The sequence below is a fragment of the Heloderma suspectum genome, chromosome 7, assembly GCF_057233095.1.
Source record: "Heloderma suspectum isolate Gila_16-S chromosome 7, 16-S_ref, whole genome shotgun sequence".
Classification (NCBI taxonomy): Eukaryota; Metazoa; Chordata; class Lepidosauria; order Squamata; family Helodermatidae; genus Heloderma; species Heloderma suspectum.
The window spans coordinates 35,261,957-35,283,491 of NC_139464.1; the positions used below are offsets into that span (position 1 = coordinate 35,261,957).

Sequence of the window (21,535 nt, forward strand, 5' to 3'; positions counted from 1 at the left end):
GTTTATTGCAAAGCCAGAAAACCACCAGCAAAGTGGAAGTCCAAGTCTTCCTTTTCAGATCATTCTGACACATGCTTAAACCCATACAAACTCCATGGATGTTATAAACATTTGAGAGTCCCCACAGATCATGGAAATGTAGATATGTGTTTAAAAAGGAAAGATAATTTACCAAAAAAAGACTGTCAAACTGTCACAATTGAGTAAAGAGAATCTGGCTTATTTAAAGAGAGTTCATAAATTAAAATGGGTTTATTTCAAATGCAGCGGGACAAATGCCCCTAGTAAATGGGAACAAAAAACACTACTACATACTTCTAGTTGTTTCAAAACAGGGACTGCACTACAAGGTACAGTTAACACTGTTATTGGGCACCAGACAATCTACAGAACTAGCCCTGCACACAAGACAACTATTCTTGTTTAACTTCCCTTCATTCTCATTAAGTTTGTGCAAAGTAGTTCCTGGTAGATTACATCCCAAGCTCCTAATGCTAAGATCTAAAGACTGATTACTTCTGGATTCACATTAATTCAATCATTACATTAAAAACACTGGGAGCACTTCTTGTGAACTGCTGGCGCTTGAGGAATTCCCTTTCAGAGTTAAAATATTAATAAATAGTTATCGCAACTTTAGTCATGCAAGGCAGTTACAAAACAAAAGGTCATCTCAATTTTTATAATAAAGGCAACTTGCATTCAAAATAAACTGTACCCTTGTGTTTTATTCAAAGGGTAAACATGAATTAAACCCAGCTGTTTACTTGAATTACAAAAGTAACATGATTCAATATGAAAATAAGAAACTGTCTACAAATCTCTGACAGTAGTAAATTGCAATATACAATGCATACAGGAGTTATACAGAGCAACGAACTCGTGTACAAAACAAAAATACTTTAATACCTTTAAAATCCAATTTCTTTTAAAATCATTCATGAAAAAAGGTTTGAGTCAGAGTTCACACCTCAATTAGTCAAGCCTCAGGCAGCTACATTACAGCTATTGAATATACAAAGTGACATTTCTCTTTTCACCAGCCATTTCAAACCAATGTTTCTTCTCCTTTAGCATTTTCTAGTTCCCTGTCCATCTCTCTCATGTTCCCAGATCCAAAGCCATCTTCAGATCATGAGAACTGAATTTGCTGAACGCCGGAGATCTAGGGTTTGCAAAATAAAGACATATTAATTTTAACATGTAACTCCAGAAACACACACACTTCCTTGCAAGCCCCAACTATCAAAGTGATGACTTAGAACTATTTGGCTTGTTTATTACCCTTCTGGTTGCCTTCAGCTGCAGTTGTAGAAATTGGGAAGATATAAAAATAAAGCAAGAGAAAAAGAGGAGGGGAAGGAATGCTATACCTGTTGATAAGATGTTGTATAAACCATAACATTTTGCTGTTGGCCATCTGTAGTTATCAAACCTGCGGGCAACTGGTTAGCTAGAAGAGAGAAAGCAGTTTAGTTAAGGAATTGAGCACACACAGAATTATGCATCAAACCCAATTTAAGGAGCCTGTTTGCACATCACAACAGCCCACTGTGCCATAATTTACCCACGGAGGCTGTCGCATCATGCTGGGCACCTGCGGACACCATTTTTGCATGGCACCCAGCTTGCCATGACTTGCCGTGTTGTGCAAACCCAGGTGGCAGGGGTTATTTGAGGGTTAGACAACCCTCAAATAAACCTAAAACAAGCCATGGGTTGAGGACTGTCTAACTCTAAAACAACCCTTGCCACCTGGGTTCACACAACATGACAGGCTGGGTAACGTGGGTGCCAATAACGATGCTTTTGACCATTATTAAAACATTGGGTTGAGTTCAAAGACTTTACTGTTCATGACTGATGGATAAACTCTCTCTAGATGCTCAATGACAGTACATACATTTCAATAAACCACGGTTCACACATGCAAATTCATCACTTGATGACCTGTATTTGTACATTAGTCCTCACAGATCAAACACAATGCAGAATCCTCATATTACCTCACAGACATTTTCAGTGGAAATAATTCTTACACTCAGCTTTGAGTCTTCAAGTGTTGACTAAAACTTAAGAAAACAAGTGATGTACATGCATGCAGGAGCCACACCCAAAATGTAAGACACTAAGCACAACCTCCAGTACATTTCAATGGAGCTTTCAAGGACTCCTATACAAACGACATGGCAACAGGGCTAGGTTCCTTGCACCCCCTTTGTCATAGAATTGTCACACAAATATGGTTCAATCTAGCAAGCTCCTTCCATCCAATCACATGTGTTAAGCAACAATAACCAGATATACACCACTAGCTTCAAGTGATACTTACTAAATGCTTCCTCTGTGAGCTCCTCACTAAGACCATCTGCTGTGTTAACTGTTCCCCCAATACCCTTTTCTCCCTTCATGGCCTTGAAAAAAAACACAATGTTTTACATGTGGATAAGAGCACTTCCAACAGCACAAAATCAAGTTTCAGACATTTTCGAAGATCTGCATAGTGGTTTCTAAGCAGTACATTTTTTGAACCCTGTCACACAGTTACAGAATTTTCTAATTAAACGTATTCGGTATGCCAAGAACTGTAGCAGTATTCATAATGTGGATCTGTGGTAGGACCTTCAGCTTTTATAGTAAGAGTTCTGTGGTATTTCAGCAGAAATGACCTCTCATTTACACTCTAGAGCCAGATCTTACAGGAAACTGCTGATAGAAAGAGCAAGGTGAAAGGGTTCTTGGGGCCAGAACTGGTGTCATTTGAAGTAACTAGGGATATTCCAGACGTTGCACACCTGTAGCAGCCCAAGCCATCCCTCCTGCTTGTGAAACTGAAGCAGCTGCCACTCAGTCTCAAAAGCCAGGCTGTGCTCAACTGAACCTTTGCTCATGTGCAACCCAGCACATTAAAGTGTGAAGAAAGTACTGCTAGCCCAACACACACTCCAATAGCAGCACTAAACCTCACAGGAGGAAAAGGAATGGAAAGAGATCAGCCATGCTGGGTTACTGGCATAACCACCTGGTACAGTAGAGGCTGCTGCCACCTTTGCCTATCATATGATCACATCATATGTTCATATAAAATATTTTCCAGCTTAGCCTCTTGGGGATATAAAAAGATAAAAACAGCCAGTGCCAGCTCAGTGTTTTCTGGAGGCCTCTCCCACAGCTATCTTCCCTCTACTGCTTGCTCATCTTCTTTCTTAACCTGGAGGGCTATTGCCCCTTGCCACTACCCACAGTGATCACAGTAAGAGGGCAGGCAAGCAAGCAGCAATGAAGAGGAGTATCAGCGACAATCTGCTCACCCTCCTTACCACTTGCTCATCCTTCTAACTCACCATGGGGTGGCAATCACAAAGAGGAGCAGCAACAGCCACCGACCCATAATAAGAGAGAGGGTGAACCCAGGTGGCAGGCGTAGCAGGAGGGTTAAACAAACCTCACAGACACCGTGGTCTGTTCTAGGGTTATGCAAGAGTTGTTTAACCCTTGCACAATCCCTGCTGCCTGGGTTTGTATGACATGACAAGCCACGGCAACTGCCAGCTGGGGCTTGCATATTCAAAATGGCGGCCAGCACACAGCACAGCACTCTGACAACTCATTAACCCACTGTGGCTTGTTGGGATGTGCAAACTGGCCCAGTGGGTAACAACTGCTGCTCTTTCTGCCATTTGCTCAACCTCTTGGCCATGATCAACACACTAGAAATGAAATACATGCATGGTGGAGAGACAGAATTTATCTCTGGGCTTTAGAGTTTTTTTTAAAAAAAACAAGTGGTATAGAAATTATCTGCAATAAACAGAAAAAAGTCCACCTGTAAAATGACAGATCCAGAAATAGTAAAACATTGCATAAGGTAGGTTGTCAAAAACCTGGAAAAGGGGGCGGGGGGGGCGCACCATGGGGAAAGAAGAAAGAAAAGGGACTGCTCATGCCAAGTTGAAATGCTCATATATATGCTCTTTCACCTTATACATTAAATAAAGCAAGTTAATCAAAGCACAAGATTATTAAGATACAAAGTAAAAGCAGCACATTTGAAAATACAAGGTGCTTTTTCAATGCAGGCTGCCTGAACAGCAGATATTTTCTCTACTGCAGATTAGAAATAGGCCAGATCATTAAAGGACATGAGTAGCTGGCTCATCAACTCAAACAAGCAACTTTATAAGAACACTAAAAAAGCATGGCTAGCGACATTCTGAAACTGTACCCCCCCCCCCCACCCACACACACTTGACTACTCTGGTGTATAATGGGAACATTACAAGTCAGTCACAATAGACAAGGCTCTGGAAAATGTCGCAAACAGGACTCTGAAAAAAGATTACAAACCTCTCTGAACTTCTGAAGATACAGCTTCAAAGGTTCAACGTAGCTATCAAATCCAAGGGTCGACATGGCAAAGAGAATATCCTCCCCATTTATAGTCTTCCGTTTTTCTTGGTGACACCTCTCACTTGCTTCTGATGTTATAAAGCTGATGAATTCGCTTACACACTCTTGTACACATTCCTTTGCATCTTTAGCAATCTAAATATATATATATATATATATATATATAGTAAGCCAATCCTATTTCTCATTTTAATCCAAATTAACCCTCAAATACGCCCAAGTAAAACTGCCAACAAAACTAAGCATTTTGACCAATTAGTCTACTAAAAATGGAATAAAAATAAACTTACATATTACGACAACGAAGAAATGCTTCTGAAAATTTTGAATGAGTGGCAGTTTATTTTTCATATGACAAATTCAAAAACAAACTACCATTTAGAGAATGGAAGTTGTCCCACCATTGGGAGTTTGTGCATCTCCCATGACAGAAAAGTGGCAAGAGTTCTATTCCAGTCAAGATAGAGATGTGGAGGGACAGGAAACATACACTTGCTATTCCCAATGTAACTTCACTACATCTAAAACAGCTCTCAATATTTGGTCTTAAAATCCCACTGAATGCAACCTAATAACTGTGACATATTTCAAAAACTCTATGAAATCCAAGCTTCTTGATCCTGCATATGATCAAGTAATGCTAGCAAATATTTCTTTTCAAGATATTACCTTTCCTGTCTGAGGTATAGCGTTTTTCATTATTCTTGCCACATTTGCAATTGGAAGATATATATCTTGTTCTCTAAAACTCTCTTTGGAGCCATTTGTGTCTTCATGATCATTCATGCTGTCCTCCGTATCTAGGAAAACACACACACAAATATTAGTTGTTTATAATGTGGACTTTTAATCACTGCACCTACAGTTTATTTGGAAAATCACCTCCCACATTTCTAACATTAGCCTCTGAACATCATCTAAACTGCTGTAAAGTAACAACTAAAAGTTTCTCTTTCATATTTTTACTCAAAAAAGTTTCAGCTCCTTCAGAATGAAGGGATCATTCCACTGGCCTGACACCGATTAACTAGGAATATTAGGAGTTAAACAACTCAAGAGTTAACCCATGGCTTGTTGTTGGGTTAACTCTGGATTGTTTAGCCCCTAAACAACCCAAAGATTCTGGGTTCAGACATCATGACAACAATCCAGGAACAGGGAGTTCCTGGGTTTTTAATTGAAAGTGGAAGCTATGAGCATGCGGGAGCCAGCACACTTCCTCCCACTAGAAATCATCAATCCCTGGGTTAAACAATCCAGGAATTGCTTTTATGTGTGCGAAACAAATCACTGAGTGCTACAGATATATTTACATTTTTACTTCAACAAAATGGTGGCATGAAATTGCAAGTACTTTATCCCCAACAGTGTAGCCTGAATACAACAAATCTAAAATTAATTATACACAATTAAAACCAATAAAAGATGAGCAGTACCCAGTTCAGGATGAATCCTCCCAAGCTTAGGCTGGTATACCAACTATGCCCTTATCTGGACAGAGATAGCCTAGCTGCAGTTATCCATGCTCTGATAACTTCTCGTCTGGATTACTGCAATGCGTTATATGTGGGGCTGCCTTTGAAAACGGTCTGGAAACTTCAGCTGGTCCAAAATACGGCAGCAAAATTGTTAACAGGGACTGGCCTGCAAGCTCATATTATGCCAGTACTTTTTCAGCTGCACTGGCTGCCAGTCCACTTCCGGGCCAGATTCAAAGTGCTGGTATTAACATTTAAAGCCCTTAACAGCTTGGGGCCAGGTTACCTGAAGGATCGCCTCCTCCCATATGTGCCTGCCCAGACCTTAAGATCATCGTCAGTGGCCCTTCTCCGTGAGCCCCTGCCAAAGGAAGTGAGGCGGGTGGCTACTAGGAGGAGGGCTTTTTTTGCTGTGGCACCCCAGCTCTGGAATGAGCTCCCTAGTGAGGTTTGCCTGGCACCTACGCTGTATTCCTTTCGGCGCCAGGTGAAGACCCTTTTATTTTCCCATGCATTTTAGCATTTTAGCTTTCTAAACTTTTAGCTTTGCTGTTTTAAATCTGTATTTTAAACTCCTGCCCTGCTGCTAGGTTTTATTGTGGTTGTATTGTTATATTGTGGTTTTAATGTTCTATATATTTTAAATTGTTTTATTGTGTGCTGTTTGGTTTTAATTTTTGTGAACCGCCCAGAGAGCTTCAGCTATTGGGCGGTATAGAAATGAAATGAAATAAATAATAAATAAATAAATAAAAGAGGGTGAAAATATTGTGGACAATGTAGAGCTTACTAGGCAATGAGGATATATGAGTTATAGTTGAATTCCAGCTCTATAGAAGGAGTGAGCAACTTGTAGCCTTCCAGTTGTTTTGGTCTACAGCTCCCATCATCCCACACCATTAGCTACGCTGGTTAGGGCCACAAGTTGCCCACTCCTGCCTTATAAGGACAAGGAAGGACATACTGGGAGCAGTGTCACTCTATAGTCAAATAAACTAGAAATGTCAAATGGGGTAAGCCTCATCCACAGAATCTCTGCAGGTGGCAATACCAGGCCCCCAAAGTATTTTTTTGTACTGGGGACATATTATCACCCCCTGGCCAAAATGCTCAGGGTGATCTTGAGATGGAAAATGAGATCAGGGAGCCATCTACAGGATGTTTTGTAATAATGGATGACTTCAATTACCCTCACACAGACTCTAAACGATTTAGGGGTTACTCAAACTATGATAATAGAAGCTCAGTTAGCATGTATACTGCCAATCAGGAAAGGTACCACCAAGACCAAGATAATGCCAGAATGGATACCGAGCAGCCAAGAAAGCTAGCTATTGGAAGCAAAAAGGCTTCTTTCAGAAAATGGAAATCCTGCCCAAATGAGGAGAACAAAGAGGAAAATAAACTTGCACAAACACAAAATGCAAGCAGACAATATGGGATGCAAAAAACAAAAACAATGCCAGGAGCTTACGGCTAAAACCATTAACACAAACAATTTAAATACATTAGAAGCAGGAAACAAGTTAGGATCACTTGGACAACAAGGGAGTTAAAGACGTAGGAGGGAGAGGAGGACAAGGAGATTGTAGAAAAGCTGAAGGAATTCATTGTGTTTGTTTTCACTGCGGAAAATGTAAGGCAGATACTGACATTTTCAGGAAGGGAGTCTGAAAACTGAGGCTAATAGCTGTGACAAGCAATGAAGTTCTAGGCCTTACTGAAAAATTAAAAATTAACAAATCACTAGATCTGGATCATATCCATCCAAGAATTCTTAAAGAACCCAAATGTAAAACTATTGATCTTCTAACAAAAATATTTAACTTGTCCCTAAGATTGGCCTCTGTAACACAGAACTGGAAAGCAGTCAGTGTAACAATGTAAATTTTTAAAAAGGGATCCAGGAGATCTAGGAAATTACAGGTTAGTTTAGGATGCAATCCTATGTATGTTCTTTTTCTGCCCAAACAGCTGGGACTTGTAGGACTTTTTTCCTGTCTAAACATACATAGAATTGCACCCTTAATGCCTGTTCCAGGTAAACTGGTGGAAAGCATGATTAAAGATAAAATTATCCAGCACACAGAAGTGCGCAAGTCTTGCTGAAGATGAATCAACAGGGCTTCTGCAAAGGTAAAGGACCTCCAGTCTCACTAATCTTTTACAGTTCTTTGAGAGTATTAATAAGCATGTGAATAGGGGTGATCCAGTAGACGTTGTTTACTTGGGACTTTCAAAAGGCCCTCATAAAATACTCCTGAATAGACTTAGCAGTAATGAAATAAAAAGATCGGTAACTGGTTAAATAACAGGAAGCAAGCAGTAGGAATAAATGGACAGTTCTCATAACTGAGGGATGTACACAGTTCATGGGGTTCTCCAAAGATCTGTATTGGGACCAGGGCTTATAAAATTTATAAATGATCTGGAGTTAGGGATAAGCAGTGAGGTGAGCAGTGAGCTAGGGGTGAGCATGTTTGCTGATGACAACAAGTTATTCAGGTTCATTGAAACAAAAAGGGATTGCTATGAGCTCCAAAAGGATCTCTTCACAGTGGGTAATAAAATGGCAAGTGTAGTTCAAAGTAGATAAGTGTAAAATGATGCACATTGGGGCAAAACGTTCTAATTTCACATACACACTGATGGGAGCTTAGCTGGCATTAATAGCTCAATGAAAACGTTGACCTAGTGTATGACACTGTGAAAAGGGCAAATTTTATACTAGGGATCATTAGGAAGAGGATCAAAAATAAAACAGCCAATATCAGGAAGACATTATACAAACATATGGTGTGACCACACTTGGAATACTGTGTACAGTTTTGATTCTTGCATCTCAAAAAGGTTATTGTAGAGTTGGAAAAAGTACAGAAAAGAGAAATCAAGGTGACCAGGAAGCTGGAACAACTCCCCTATGAGGACAGATTGTAATATTTGGGGCTTTTTCGTTAAGAAAAAAGGTAAGGGGGAGGGCTTGATTAAAGTTGTATAAAATTATGCATGATATGAAGAAACTGGATTGAGATATGTTTTTCTCCCTCTCTCATCATACTAGAACCTGGGGTCATCCCATGAAGCTGCTTGGTGGAAGATTCAGGAAAGACAGAGGGAAGTACTTCTTCAGATAGTGCATAGTTATACCTATGGAATTTGTTATCACAAGGCCACGAACCTGGACAGCTTTAAAAGGGGACTAGACAAATTTATGGAGATTAAGGACATCAATGGCTACTAGTCATGATGGCTATATGCTACCTCAAGGATCAGAGGTAGTGTGCCTTTCTTAATTCCAGTTGCTGGGAAACAACAGTGCGAGAGTACTATTGCTTACAGGCTTCCCATTGGCATCTGGTTGGCTATTGCAAGAAATAGATGCTGGACCAGCCAGGCCTTTGATCTGGTCCAGTAGGGCTCTTCTTATGTTTTTAATGAGTTTTGGAATATTATGCTACTAGACCTAGGGGAAGTATTTCTAAGATACTTTATACATATAGAAGACACAGAATTAGTCATCCTAAAAAGAATGACTAAAATATTATTTCTAAAACCTTTTTTAAAAATGTATTACGTACTGTTAAAGATTGTGGATAAATGGTAGAAGAGCAATATCAATATGAGCCATTTCTTACTTATAGCACAATCATACTCAGAAGTATGTCCCACTGAGTTTAATGGGGTTTTGTCCATAATAAGCATGCACAGAATTAACACAATTACTGCTAAACAACTGTTTCACAGAAGAGTCATGAATTAATTACAGCGCTGTTTCCCAGTCTTATGGTCTAGACATCTTAAGACACATACTATTGTGTTTCTGTTTTACATTTTCATAGATCTTCAGATGCATTGACTCATCTCTTTAATACAGCTGGAAACTGTAATATGAAGAATGGGCATAAGAACTAACATTGTCTGTACCAATACATTACTTACCATCATGAGGCTGTATCACATAGTGACTACTACCAATGTAATCTCCAGCAATTCCCAATTGGGAAGCATCTGTTGTAGAACTATCACCATCCATCTGGAATAAAAAGATGACTTTTTTAAATAGTCAACTCAATTTTACTACACATATCACTCCTAAAAACCTGAGTAGGTATCATTTATTTCTGACTTAAATCACCATTGGAAATATAAACAGCATTGCATGCCCGCTATACCTGGACTTTGTTTGATCTTGGCTGCCTATCATTCAATAGCTTATTATTCAGACTAAACCTTCTACTGAAGTGTTTTCATCTACAGCAGTACTTCTATTATCCACAAATAACATGAAGCTATGCCATTCCCGTATCATCAAAAATAATACACTGTATCTTCTCGGGCCTTCTCAGTGGCTGCCCCAAGGCTCTGGAGCTCCCTTCCCAGGGAGGTGAGAGTGGTGCCCTCCTTGGTATGCTTTTGCAGGCAGGTAAAAACTTTTTTGTTCCAGCAGGCCTTTAGGGATAGCTAGTCTGGACCTGTGAGGATATGATGGATGGATACCAGGGTTTATATTTCTTGTTGTCTTCTAAAATTTTTGATATTTTATATAATTTTAATATTATTGATGATTTAATTACATTTTTAACTTTTCAGGTTTTAACTGAACAAGTTTTTAATGCTGTAAAGCCGCCTTGAGTCCCGAGATTGGGAAAAAGGCGGGATATAAATAAATAAATATAATAATAATAATAATAATAATAATAATATCATCTGTGGAAAAACCAACCTATTTGTTCCTACTTCCAAATATCTCTCCACAATGAGGATACATACATTCAAGGATCATATATGTGAAGGCTGCAAAATATACACCAAAGGTTAAAGTAAAAAGCTACACTTAATAATACTCAATTATCAATAATTCTAAAGAACTGAGCATTTCTGAGGATGCTATATTCTATACATTAGGTGCCACTGTTTATGAAATCACCAAAAATTCTTCACAAAACAATGTTTATCTCTTCATTAAATATTAACCTGTTTGGATGACCTCTTTCATGCTTTGGTTCTGCTCCAGAAGCATTAAACTGAAATACTGTATTGCTTGTTTCATAACTAAGGATAGTGACAAGTTTTCAATTATCTCAAAAAGCTTACTAATGGGATCTGTTATAATTGGACCCACCAAGTACGCAAGTATGCACTAAGATGCCATTATTTCAATTTGCTATAGAATACCACTGTTGACAACATGGCAACCCTTATACTAGATTCTAGTATCTAGAACTCAGTATTGTAGCCATTAGTTTTGTAAATGTTAGTTTACATTTTTGCTTCACTGTTAGATTTATACATACAGCATCTACTTAAACTGTATGCATATTGGAAATATTCAGCTATAAATGCAATGTATGTGTTACCTTGCTTTGATGCATATAAAGCAGCATGCATCATCTGTAGAAGTGACTGATGCACATTTCAAGTACTTTATTCCTCAAAACTTTTAAGATAAATTATTCTGTTGAAGAGTTAATTTACTTTCCAAATGTCACTGTGGTCAGCATTCCATTCTCCTGTCACAGCAAGCAGCTATAGTTATATCACACTATCTTGTACTGGCTAAAACTTGATTCTACAAAAGCCAGTTTGTACCAAAAAAACATGGGAATGTAATCTATTATATTCACTATTATCCAAATTGCAGAGACAGGTTTCTTCTATTGGTTTATGCCAGAACAAGATCAGTAATGTAACAAAAATTATATGCTGACAGGAAGGTAAATATTTATAGGTGCCTAATGTGCTAGGTGGTGCATAACACTGGTCTGATCTGGTCTGGATACAATGCTAAACCATAGATGAGCATCATGAAAATGAGCCTAGCCTCCCACCAGAGTTGTGCGCTCCCCACTCCTCCTCTGGTGCTGCTGGAAGGAGTTCAAAAGCTTTTCCTTCAATGTTTTATTAACCACAACTTGCAAAGTCAAACTGCCATTCATCTTAACCACAGTTAATGAAACAAGCTAACTTTGAGCTACAGCTTGTGAGAGCTGTTTTCACTAACCATAGTTAAGGTTAACTACAGTTCAGGCATTGGATGACATGTTAAACTGCTATTAATGGAAAAACAGATCTCCTGCTCGTGGCTGCGCCAGAGGTGGAGAGGGACAGCACGAGCCTGGAGGGGGGGGGGCGGAAGTGCTCATTCTCATGTTAACCCAGCCTTCCCCAAAGTAGTGCACTACAAATCTTTTGGACTACAACTCCAATCAGCCCCAGTCAGCATGGCCAATGGTCAGGAATGATGGGAGCTGAGGTCCAAAGTATCAGGAGGGCACCAGGTTGGGGAAGGCTGTGCTAACCCATGATTATGTTCATGATAACACTAAGTCATGGTTACATCCGAACACAGCCACTATCTTATTAAATAACGGCCAAGCAACCATTTGTGCAAACCCAGCTAAGAAAACTACAATGCCTTTAAATGAAGGTTCACTCACCTACCATTTTTGACATTAAAAGTTGCCAGTTGAGGTAAAAAGGGAAAGAAACATATGATATAATTTACCCTAAGATTCTTTTCAGCACAAGGCATAATGCAATTCAGCCAAGAGCACTCTTTGAAGGAAGAAATTTATACTCCAAATAAGAAAAGAATCTCCGGTCAGCTGAAGGTCATTTTGTTAATGTTATATGTAGTTGCCCTACTGATGGATCCTGTACTCAGGCCATTGTTAATATGCCTTGCCTGTTGTGAAGTAATAGTTAAGTAGTCTAAGACTACAGGAATCTTAACATCACAGTTGTCTTCTAATATTAGGAGTCATCACTGGTTACATAAACAGGATCATGGAAGGAAATTCCATATAGCACTTTCGATTTATGCAACAAAATACTACGTGTGGGTTAAATCCAACATTACACTAGTGGAAGCCTGCTAGCACAACAGAACTTTCTCCCTCTCTCCTCATCCCTGCAGCCCTCTGCACCCCCCAAAAATCTCCTCTAGAGGGTTTCCTGCAGCAGGATTTTAATGAGGTAGGTTAGTTTCAGTGCAACTATTCAGCATACAGTACTAGATTGGCAAATATCAGATTTCCTTCATTTAATGTAGTCATTTCGGCTGCAATCCTATACGCTATTACCCAAGACCCACTGAACTCAACGGGGCTTGCTTCTGAATAGACATGTGTGAAGGTTTGAGGCCTACAAAGGCAAAGAAAAGATCAGGCCTAGAGGCCTGGAGTTTTTGTTGGGAGGGGGTATCCCTGAGAGGAGTAGTTTCATTTACCCAGTTAGGTTTCATTTTTCATTTTGAAACAGTACTTTCGGTTTTGAGGGAGGAGGGTATAAAAAGAGTCAGAAAGAACAGAGAAGGAAGAGCAGAGCACAAAGAAGGAGCAGAAAGAAGCAGCCTGAAGAAGTCTACGTGCCGCTAGGGTAACAGAATGTGCGTTTTCCAACTTTTATTTTCTATTAATGCCTTTTGTATCACTCAGCTCTATTGTGTAAATACCTTTAGTTGTGATTTGCTTGCTTTAATTTACCAGTAAACTGTTATGGTTAAACCCTGTGTCTAGAGTGTCAACCACCCCACATCTACAGCCTAAACCCCCTATTGGAAAGGGGAAGGTAGAAGGAGGAACGTGGGACTCTTAAGGAGGCAAGAGATCCTTGAGGAGTTGCTCAGGGGGTCCAGGTCATAAGGAGAACCCTGACAACATGCATAGGATCGCACTGTAACTTCAGCATTTAGCACTACATTAGGCATTTCAATAAAAATAATCTCAGATGTATTCTTCTCTATGCATTTTACTAGTTTATATTTCCACTAATGCTTGCTATTTTTGTCACAGAAGTTGCAGTGCCGTATATACGAGTTCCCACATATAGCCAAAGCCAACTGATACTGGATCTCCTGTCAACCTATCTTGTTCCTGCAAGTGCCCATGAGTAGAATTGCGCACGAGAAGATCTGTGCTATTGGAACTATAGCAAATTTAATATAATACACCAGGTACCATTACAAATCAGTAACTGTGCCACTGTGAGCCCTGAGTCTTAAATAAAGTTTATTTCTGGAGTTTTACACATCACTACAGCATTTACATATAGGCCTCCACATTTGCTTAAATAACCCCCTTCCTTAAATATAATTAGCTTAATGAACAGTTTACCACGATAACATTTTGTTCACTTGAAGTTCACAGCACCCTGATATTTAACTAATGTTCCTTTCCATCACCTTTTAAAAACAAACCTAGCTCATGACAGCCATAGTTGGTAGGTGCTCTCAGGAAACTGACAGATCGTGTACACTTCTTATACAGGACACGGTATGTTCTAGAATTTCTATTACTTTACCCCAAGTGAAGGATAGCAAATGCATACGGACACATTTGTTGTTTGTTGTAAAGCATTTTACATAATTATAACTAAAAGGCAAAAACAGTGAAGAGTCTTGTGGCACCTTATAGACCAACAAATTTAATCTGGCATAAGCTTTCATAGACATTGCCCACTTCATCGGATGCATTAAGTGGGCAGTATCCACGAAAGCTTATTATTATGCCATAGTAAATTTCATAGTCTTTGAGGTACCACAAGACTCTTGGTTGTCTTTGCTGCAACAGACTAACACAGCTACCCCACTAGAAATAGTTAAAAGGCAAAACAAATCCTACCCCTAATAAATCAGAAAAGTTTTAAAACGGGCCAGTTCACAGAACTGCAACTTGAGCTTTATTTTTTACTGTCTCAACAGACTTTTTGTCTAGAGACTTTAGACTAAACAAATGGTGAATCAATTGTGGCAAACAGAAAACGAACAGAGATCCTTTTTAAAAATCCACAGAAAATATCATGGGAGCAAGCTGTTTAACATGGACAGATTCACATAACCCACCCACTACATGCACGTACATTCAAACCAAGCAGACCAAAAAAAACAACAACCCTGCAAAGACTGCACAATGCCAATTTTCAGTAGTTGTGTTTGCAGTCCAGAAAACAACACTCTCAGATATCCACCGACGTATCAGTAAACCTTGCGGCTTGAAGATGGTTATGCTACAGGGACGAGGAGACTTGACAAGGAAGAGTGGGGGGAGAGAGGCAAGAAGCCCTCATGCCTGAGACAGAAGACACAACTTCCATAACAAGACAGAGGTAACCGGTAAGCTCTGAATATTGTGAGCAAAGTGCAGGAAAAACGACACACAACACCCCCGAGAGCAAAACCTCATCCAGTACGGTAGTTCCACACATCCCACCCACCTTTGGGGTCCTTATGCGTGGAGGCCAGGATGAAGCGAGACAACAACAGGAGGTCCTCTAATGAGGGAGATGCTTTTTGACAGCTCCCCCCGCTCCAACCCATGTGCGAAGGCGGAGGGCGGGGTAGAAGATGAAGAGAGGGAGAGGGGCGGAAAAACCGTGGGATATCCCCAACGTGGTGGCGAGGGAAGCAATCGAGTCGCCCCCCAACCCATTTTCTTGAGTGAGCATCAAAAAACGGGTGGTGGTGGTGGAGAGATTAGCGAGGAGACAAAAGCTCATCTACATAAACAGATCCAACTCCACCCCAGGAGGGGGAAAAGAGCGGGGGGGGGGAGGAGGAGAAGAGGGGAGACAAGGAAGAGGGAAGGCGGCCCCGGCTGGGAAGCATTTGACGAGCCTCTTAAGGCGGCACAGCCGCACACGGCGGGGGCGCCGCCGCTCCTCATACCCGGGTGACCCAAGGGGGCCCCCATTGTCTCCTCTCATGTCTTCTCAGTCCTCCTCCTCCTCCTCCTCTCCCCTCAGGTTGGGAAAGCGGGAAGAGAGCAAAGGGGCCCGGAAGGCTTATTTACTCAGGCGGCAAACGCGCTGGCTGGATTCCTTCCCCTCCTCCGCCCCGCGCTCTTCCCACGCGAGCCACCCGTGCGTGGGGCACCCCCTTGCCGCCGCCCCCTCCTCCTCGCAGGGATCCGCTCCCGTCACCGCAGCCCCGCTCCAGCCTCCCCGCACGGGCCTCTGCCACCGCCCCCTCCCCCTTTCTCCAGGGGCCCGGCGGAGCCAGCCAGCCAGCGCCGCCGCCTCCTCCCCCCTCCCGGCGGCGGCAGAAATAGTACAAAGACCCGAGCTGGCCGGGCCCGGGCCCGGGCCCCGCTCTCTCGCTCTGTTCCTCGCTCTCTCCTGCTCCCCGCACTTCCTGGTCCCCTCAGCGACGGCGCGGCGGCAACGCCGGAGCCCGGGGAGGGAGACGGACATTTCATTCGAGCCTGCAGTGGAACCGGTTACCAATCATTGGCCGGAGCCAGGCACAAACCTCCAGTGCGGCCCTGGTTGGCTCCCTCCGCAAATCGGCTGTTTGGTTGGACAGAAAATGGCTGCGAAGGAACCAGTCCCAGCGCGGAGCACCGCTTCCCGAAGCCGGCCTGCCCTCCCTCCGCGCCTCCTCCTCCTCGGCCCCCCTCCCTCACAGGCGGCTCTTCCCGCTCGGGGGATTCCCTCCCCCCGCCGCCGCCTCTCTGGCAGCTGCCGCCGGCTGCGCCTCACAATAAAACCACCAGCGGCCTCCGCGCTCAGCGGCGCCGCGCGGCCTCCGCCGCCGCTGCTCTTTATACGTGAAGGTCAACCGCCTCTCCCCCCCCCGCCCGGCGGGCTTGGGTCCGGCTGAGGGAGGCAAGCTGTCGGCCGCTTTCCCCAGCGTTTTCTGTCAACTCCCCTGTTGGCGGGCCGCGTCTTCTTTCACACGGGCGGACGCGGTGTCTGTATGCGACCCGTATCCTAAATTAATCGACGGTTGGGACAAACCCGAGAGAAGGTAGCCGTGTTTCGACTGCTGGCAGCATAAACAACACGAGAGAATCTGGTGGCACCTGAGAGGCCAACATTTATTGGGGCATAAGCCAGCCTTCCTCAACCTGGTGCCCTCCAGATATTTTGGACTGCAGTCCCATCACCCCTGGCCATTAGCTGGGACTGATGGGAGCTGTGGTCCAAAGCCATCTGGAGGGCACCAGCTCAGGGAAGACTGACATAAGCGCTCATGAAGTAAACTAGTGTTTACTTCATCAGAGGCAGGATGTATTATCCTCAGTTGGCAGGTATACGTTTAGGAATGAAACTTGATTTTATTTTTTTAACCCTTGTCTATTATTATATCCTGCCTTTCCCTCCTACCCACCAAGCCTCATGGTAGCATACATGGTTCTCCATCAATTTTATCCTCACAACATCCACAGATAGTTGCCCAACATCAATCAGTGAGTTTCATGGCTGAATGGGGATTTGAGCCCAGAACTCAGTCCTAATCCAACACTACACACTACACCAACTGGCTTGTTTGGGCTTGAATAGAGTCAATGGTTTCCTGTCCCATGACAGGTGTTAACTTACTTAGCAATGCTAACCACATTGTATTATCAACAATTGTTGCTGTTCACTATGGTTATTTTGCATATATTTATGCTTTAATTGAATTGTCATAGAAAGTACTTTCTGCATTTCTTTGCCGTTTTAACCCCACTTTACAAATTCTTTTCCCACCCATGAATATATCTGCCAAGTGAGAATAACACATAATGCAGCTGATGAAATGGATTCCAGTCCACAAAAGGTTGTGCAAAATGTTTTTGCTTTTACTCCACTAAAAGACTCTTGTTCATTTACAACAGCAATTTACGACAGCCAATAACACAATTTTCCTTTTCTAGAATTTAACAACAGCAGTGGGACGATCTTGGTTTCCATTGAGCCCTAAACAAATAAAATCAAATTTACTGTTACATTCTAGTCTAGCAAATTCAAACTACGTTTCTTTTTAAGTCATTTTGGTGAAGAATGGTGCCTTTTTTCAGGTCAACAGCAGTGTCATGAAATCGAGGCTCAGCCAGGAACTTGTTTTCAAAGTGGTGACTGAGAGCTACAAATGTGTGAGTATTAGCAATAAAGACGGGATAGCCCTTGAGCATATGTCTCAGGCATAACACAAGGCAGCAAAGAGTTCCTGAAATGTGGAATCACACAGAACGCTAGCCTAGCCTACCAGGGCAAAAGGACCAAATACACAGTGAATTATCTGATGTCAAGTAGGCAGATTTGAGTTGGAGGACAAGATACTTGCAATGGCAGCTATTTTAATTGCTCATAGAATGGGGCTATTATCGATCTATGAAACTGTTCTCATAGTCACAGATATTTTAAGACCTGTTGTTTGGCAATAGGATTTGTACAAGGAGGAAATGCTACTGTCATGTGAGAAATGCTGCGTGCGCGCGCGCGTGTGTATGTGTGTGTGGGGATGGTGGTGGTTCTGTGTTTCTCCGTGAATTCTAGTAACAGATTTTGAGAGGAACAGATAAAAAATATGTGTGACTTTCGGGGGGAGGGATATGTCTCTCAGATCTTTCTGAATTGTGCCTATGAATTTAGGAAACCTTTAATTTCGAAATCCCAAACTTTCTTCACCCACAGTAGGGTGATGTAAAGTCCAGAGTTGCTAAGACCAAACAATAAAAATATTACATTAGTTTAAGAACAGAATTGCAAAGCTGTGTCCATATTTTACATGGTATGTTATACACACTTTAATATACATCTACGTTTTAAATGCTGTCCAAGGCAGCATTTTTGATGGTGGGTTAGAATTGAACCAGTTGTTGAAAAATCATGTCATCTTGTTTTGTTTTGAAGAAACCAACCTTTAAATCAAAACTCTTGGACCTCCCATTAAAACTGTGTACATTTTTTAAAAACCTAAATTCATAAAATAACACATTTGCTTCAATAATGGACTTTCAGGTTACAGACTGATTTTCAAGGAAATATTGGTAAAATGTGAAACCACAGGAACTTTGCTTGGCTTGAGGTTCCACTGCAAATAATTTTGCTAGTATCTGGTAGTTTTAATAGTAACATAGTTTTTGCCCTGCTTGTAAAGCTGTGATGATAAGCACAATTACTCAACAGTTGGATCTGTTGATTGTGATTCAGACATAACCCACATATGGAGGCTGATAATGATTCATGGGCGATAACTTTTGGAAAGGTGTTACTATGGTTTATATCCATGTTCTTACCTTACATCCACATACTGAGTGAGCAAAAGGAGGTGAAATCATGCCTGTTGGTCCTGACCATGTGTTCAGCAGGTAAGAACAGGCTGTACACACAGGACAGGAACTTGGGAAGCCTTACACTGCATCAGACCATTGGTCCATCTAGCTTAGTATCATCTACATCAGCCTTACCCAACTTGGTGCCCTCCAGATATTTTGGACTTCAACTCCTATCAGCCCAGCCAGCATGGCCAGTGGTTAGGAATGCTGGGAGCTGTAGTCCAAAACATCTGGATGGCACCAGGTTGGGGAAGGCTGAACTATGGTGACTAGCAAATTTCTGGTGGCAGGGGGCACACAAATCCTGGCAGCAAAGTTATGGTTTTTATCCTCAATGAAATGCTCACCAGGGCCAGGGACTTAATAGAATCCAATAGGTTCCATCCAAAGTCCTCAGGGAAGGTGTAGGGCACCAAGTTGGGTAAGGCTCTTGCTATAACACTGTGTTGCTATTTGCAGTGCATATAAACTATGAGCTATCTCAATGTGCTGTGCTAATGTCAACATACCATGTTGGCACTGTAAGCCTGTGCATGCAAGGCAAGGCCTATTTACTGGAAACCTATTTATCAGAAACCAAGGGGGAAGTGGGACTTGCAATAAAATGTTGCAGTGTGGAATGCTCCTGTTCAGGGTTCCAGCCAGCCCCATTTTTCCATTGCCCTTCAACAGTCAGGATTCTGTGAGCATGCGAAGTCCACATGGAGCTGTTTTGGGGAGGCACCCTCCTTTTTTCCCTCCAAAGTGTCTTCATGTGTGTGGTTCTTCTGCAAATCTTGGGGTCCCTCTGAGCCTGATCCATAATCCACAATGCATTCTGAACCCACTGGGATGTTCTCAAGAGCAGCACATCAATCACCTTGCAACAGGGTGTTTCCAGATGTTGGTCTCCAAGCATTATAAATCATTGTTCTTCCACTGTAAGCTACAAGAAAAAAAGATGGAAGCAGCACTGGGAAAACATGGATTATATCAGGATTCCCCCACCCCTCGCAGAATGTGTGTGAACATGGCATGACAATCGCACAATAAATGCCTCATCTTGGTGCACACATAATCAGTCCTGGGGGTTACCAAAGTATTGTTGATGTTTCTAACAGCACAATTCTATGCATGTTTACTCAGATGTACATTCTACCATGTTTAATGGGATTTACTCTTAGGTAGCTGTGCACAGGATTGTAGTCTTACACTGCAATCCTATGCAAGTTTACTCAGTAGTCCCACTAAGTTCAACACAACACACTTCCCAATAACTGAGTTTAGGATTAGAGTTAGGTTGCAATCCTGTACCCTAGGGCTGGGGAACATTTTTGCCCCTGAGAGCTGCATGTGGATTAGTGGTCATGGGTCAGTGGCCACATGCTAGGCGGTGAGTCCTGGGCTGGAAGGGGGTGTAGCCAGGACCAGTGTCCCCTTGCTCCCACCCCATACACACACACACACATACAGACCCATTTGTACTTTCAACACACATCCGTCGCGCACACACACACAGCCTTCCCCATATTCACATCCTCATCCCACCCCCACACATGGCCATTTGGCAGACAGAGAAGCATGATATTCATGAGAAGGACAGCAGGTGGGATGGCCCTTTCTGTGCACCATCTTCCCCATCACAACTGCACTTCCACAGCCCTCCAAACAACTGTTTGGCAGGATGTGGGGAGTACAATTTTCATGGGGGAATTCAGCAATAGTGGGGGAGAGGATTCAGTAGAGGCCTCGAAGGGCTGCATGTAGCCCGCAGGTTGCCCACAGCATTTACCTGGGGCAAACAGCTGCACATCTCTACTCAGAGGTCCCACTGCATTCATTGGGACTTACTCTCAGGAATATTTTCAGCTTTAGTCCTATTAAATGCAGTAGGAATTATGTCTGAGTAGACATGCATACGATTGCGCTGTTTCCGAGAAACACTGGCATTGAGAAATAAGTTGATAAAAATCAGGGGTCATGTGATTTTCAAACATAGTCGTCTGCCAAAATCAGCATCCAAAATTGTTAATAAGAAGAAATGGAATATTAGACACTGGTGAGATAAGCAGTAAGTAGGTAAGAGAACCAACTTACTTGTTACCATTTACTTAATATATATCCACACTGCAAGGGTCTTCCATGTGCTTTTCCTCAGGCTAATTATGCTCAACGAAGAGACATGATTCAAGGGATTTTAGGGCACATCTGCATTAAGTAGACATGATAGCATAACTATCATGCGCATCCCACTCCCCAAATTCATAGGAATTGTAGTTTAGTGAGGGTGCTGAGAACTCTTGGAGCATCTGAGGACTGGGAGAGGGCCTGTGAACACCTTTGCTCCCGCTGTGCTTCTTGCATCTGCCATCAGGAACCAAAACTGCAAGAGATGTCAGCAACAGCAGCCCAAGAGAGAAGGCCTCACCCTTTGACAAATGAACATCTGGCAGCCATTTCCTCTGAGATTGGCCAGAGATTCAGATGCAGAGTAGCAGCTGGAACATCTGAGGTCTGGGGGAAACCTGTATAACCTTTGCCCCTCCCTAATAACTCTTTATGAACTTGAGCACACTCCGGGAGACAGTGGAGGATAGGAAGGCCTGGCGTGCTATGGTCCATGGGGTC

At 42.3% G+C, this 21,535-nt stretch overlaps 1 protein-coding gene across 4 annotated transcripts; it reads right to left on the reverse strand.

The window, feature by feature from the left end:
- Positions 1 to 237: 237 nt before the first annotated feature.
- On the reverse strand, positions 238 to 16,227 carry NFYB (nuclear transcription factor Y subunit beta). 4 transcript variants are annotated; one of them, XM_084809646.1, is made up of 8 exons: positions 16,107 to 16,227; positions 10,612 to 10,682; positions 9,828 to 9,921; positions 5,080 to 5,210; positions 4,348 to 4,545; positions 2,333 to 2,414; positions 1,374 to 1,453; positions 238 to 1,165 (listed from the first exon to the last, which is right to left on the reverse strand). In XM_084809646.1, exons 3-8 carry the CDS (start codon positions 9,919 to 9,921, stop codon positions 1,133 to 1,135), a joined length of 618 nt encoding a protein of 205 aa, XP_084665772.1. In that variant the 5' UTR covers positions 10,612 to 10,682; positions 16,107 to 16,227; the 3' UTR covers positions 238 to 1,132. The 4 variants fall into 4 exon arrangements, with proteins under 4 accessions (XP_084665772.1, XP_084665769.1, XP_084665771.1 ...); XM_084809643.1 differs by lacking the exon at positions 10,612 to 10,682 and having other exon boundaries at positions 16,135 to 16,227; XM_084809645.1 differs by lacking the exon at positions 10,612 to 10,682.
- Positions 16,228 to 21,535: the final 5,308 nt, after the last annotated feature.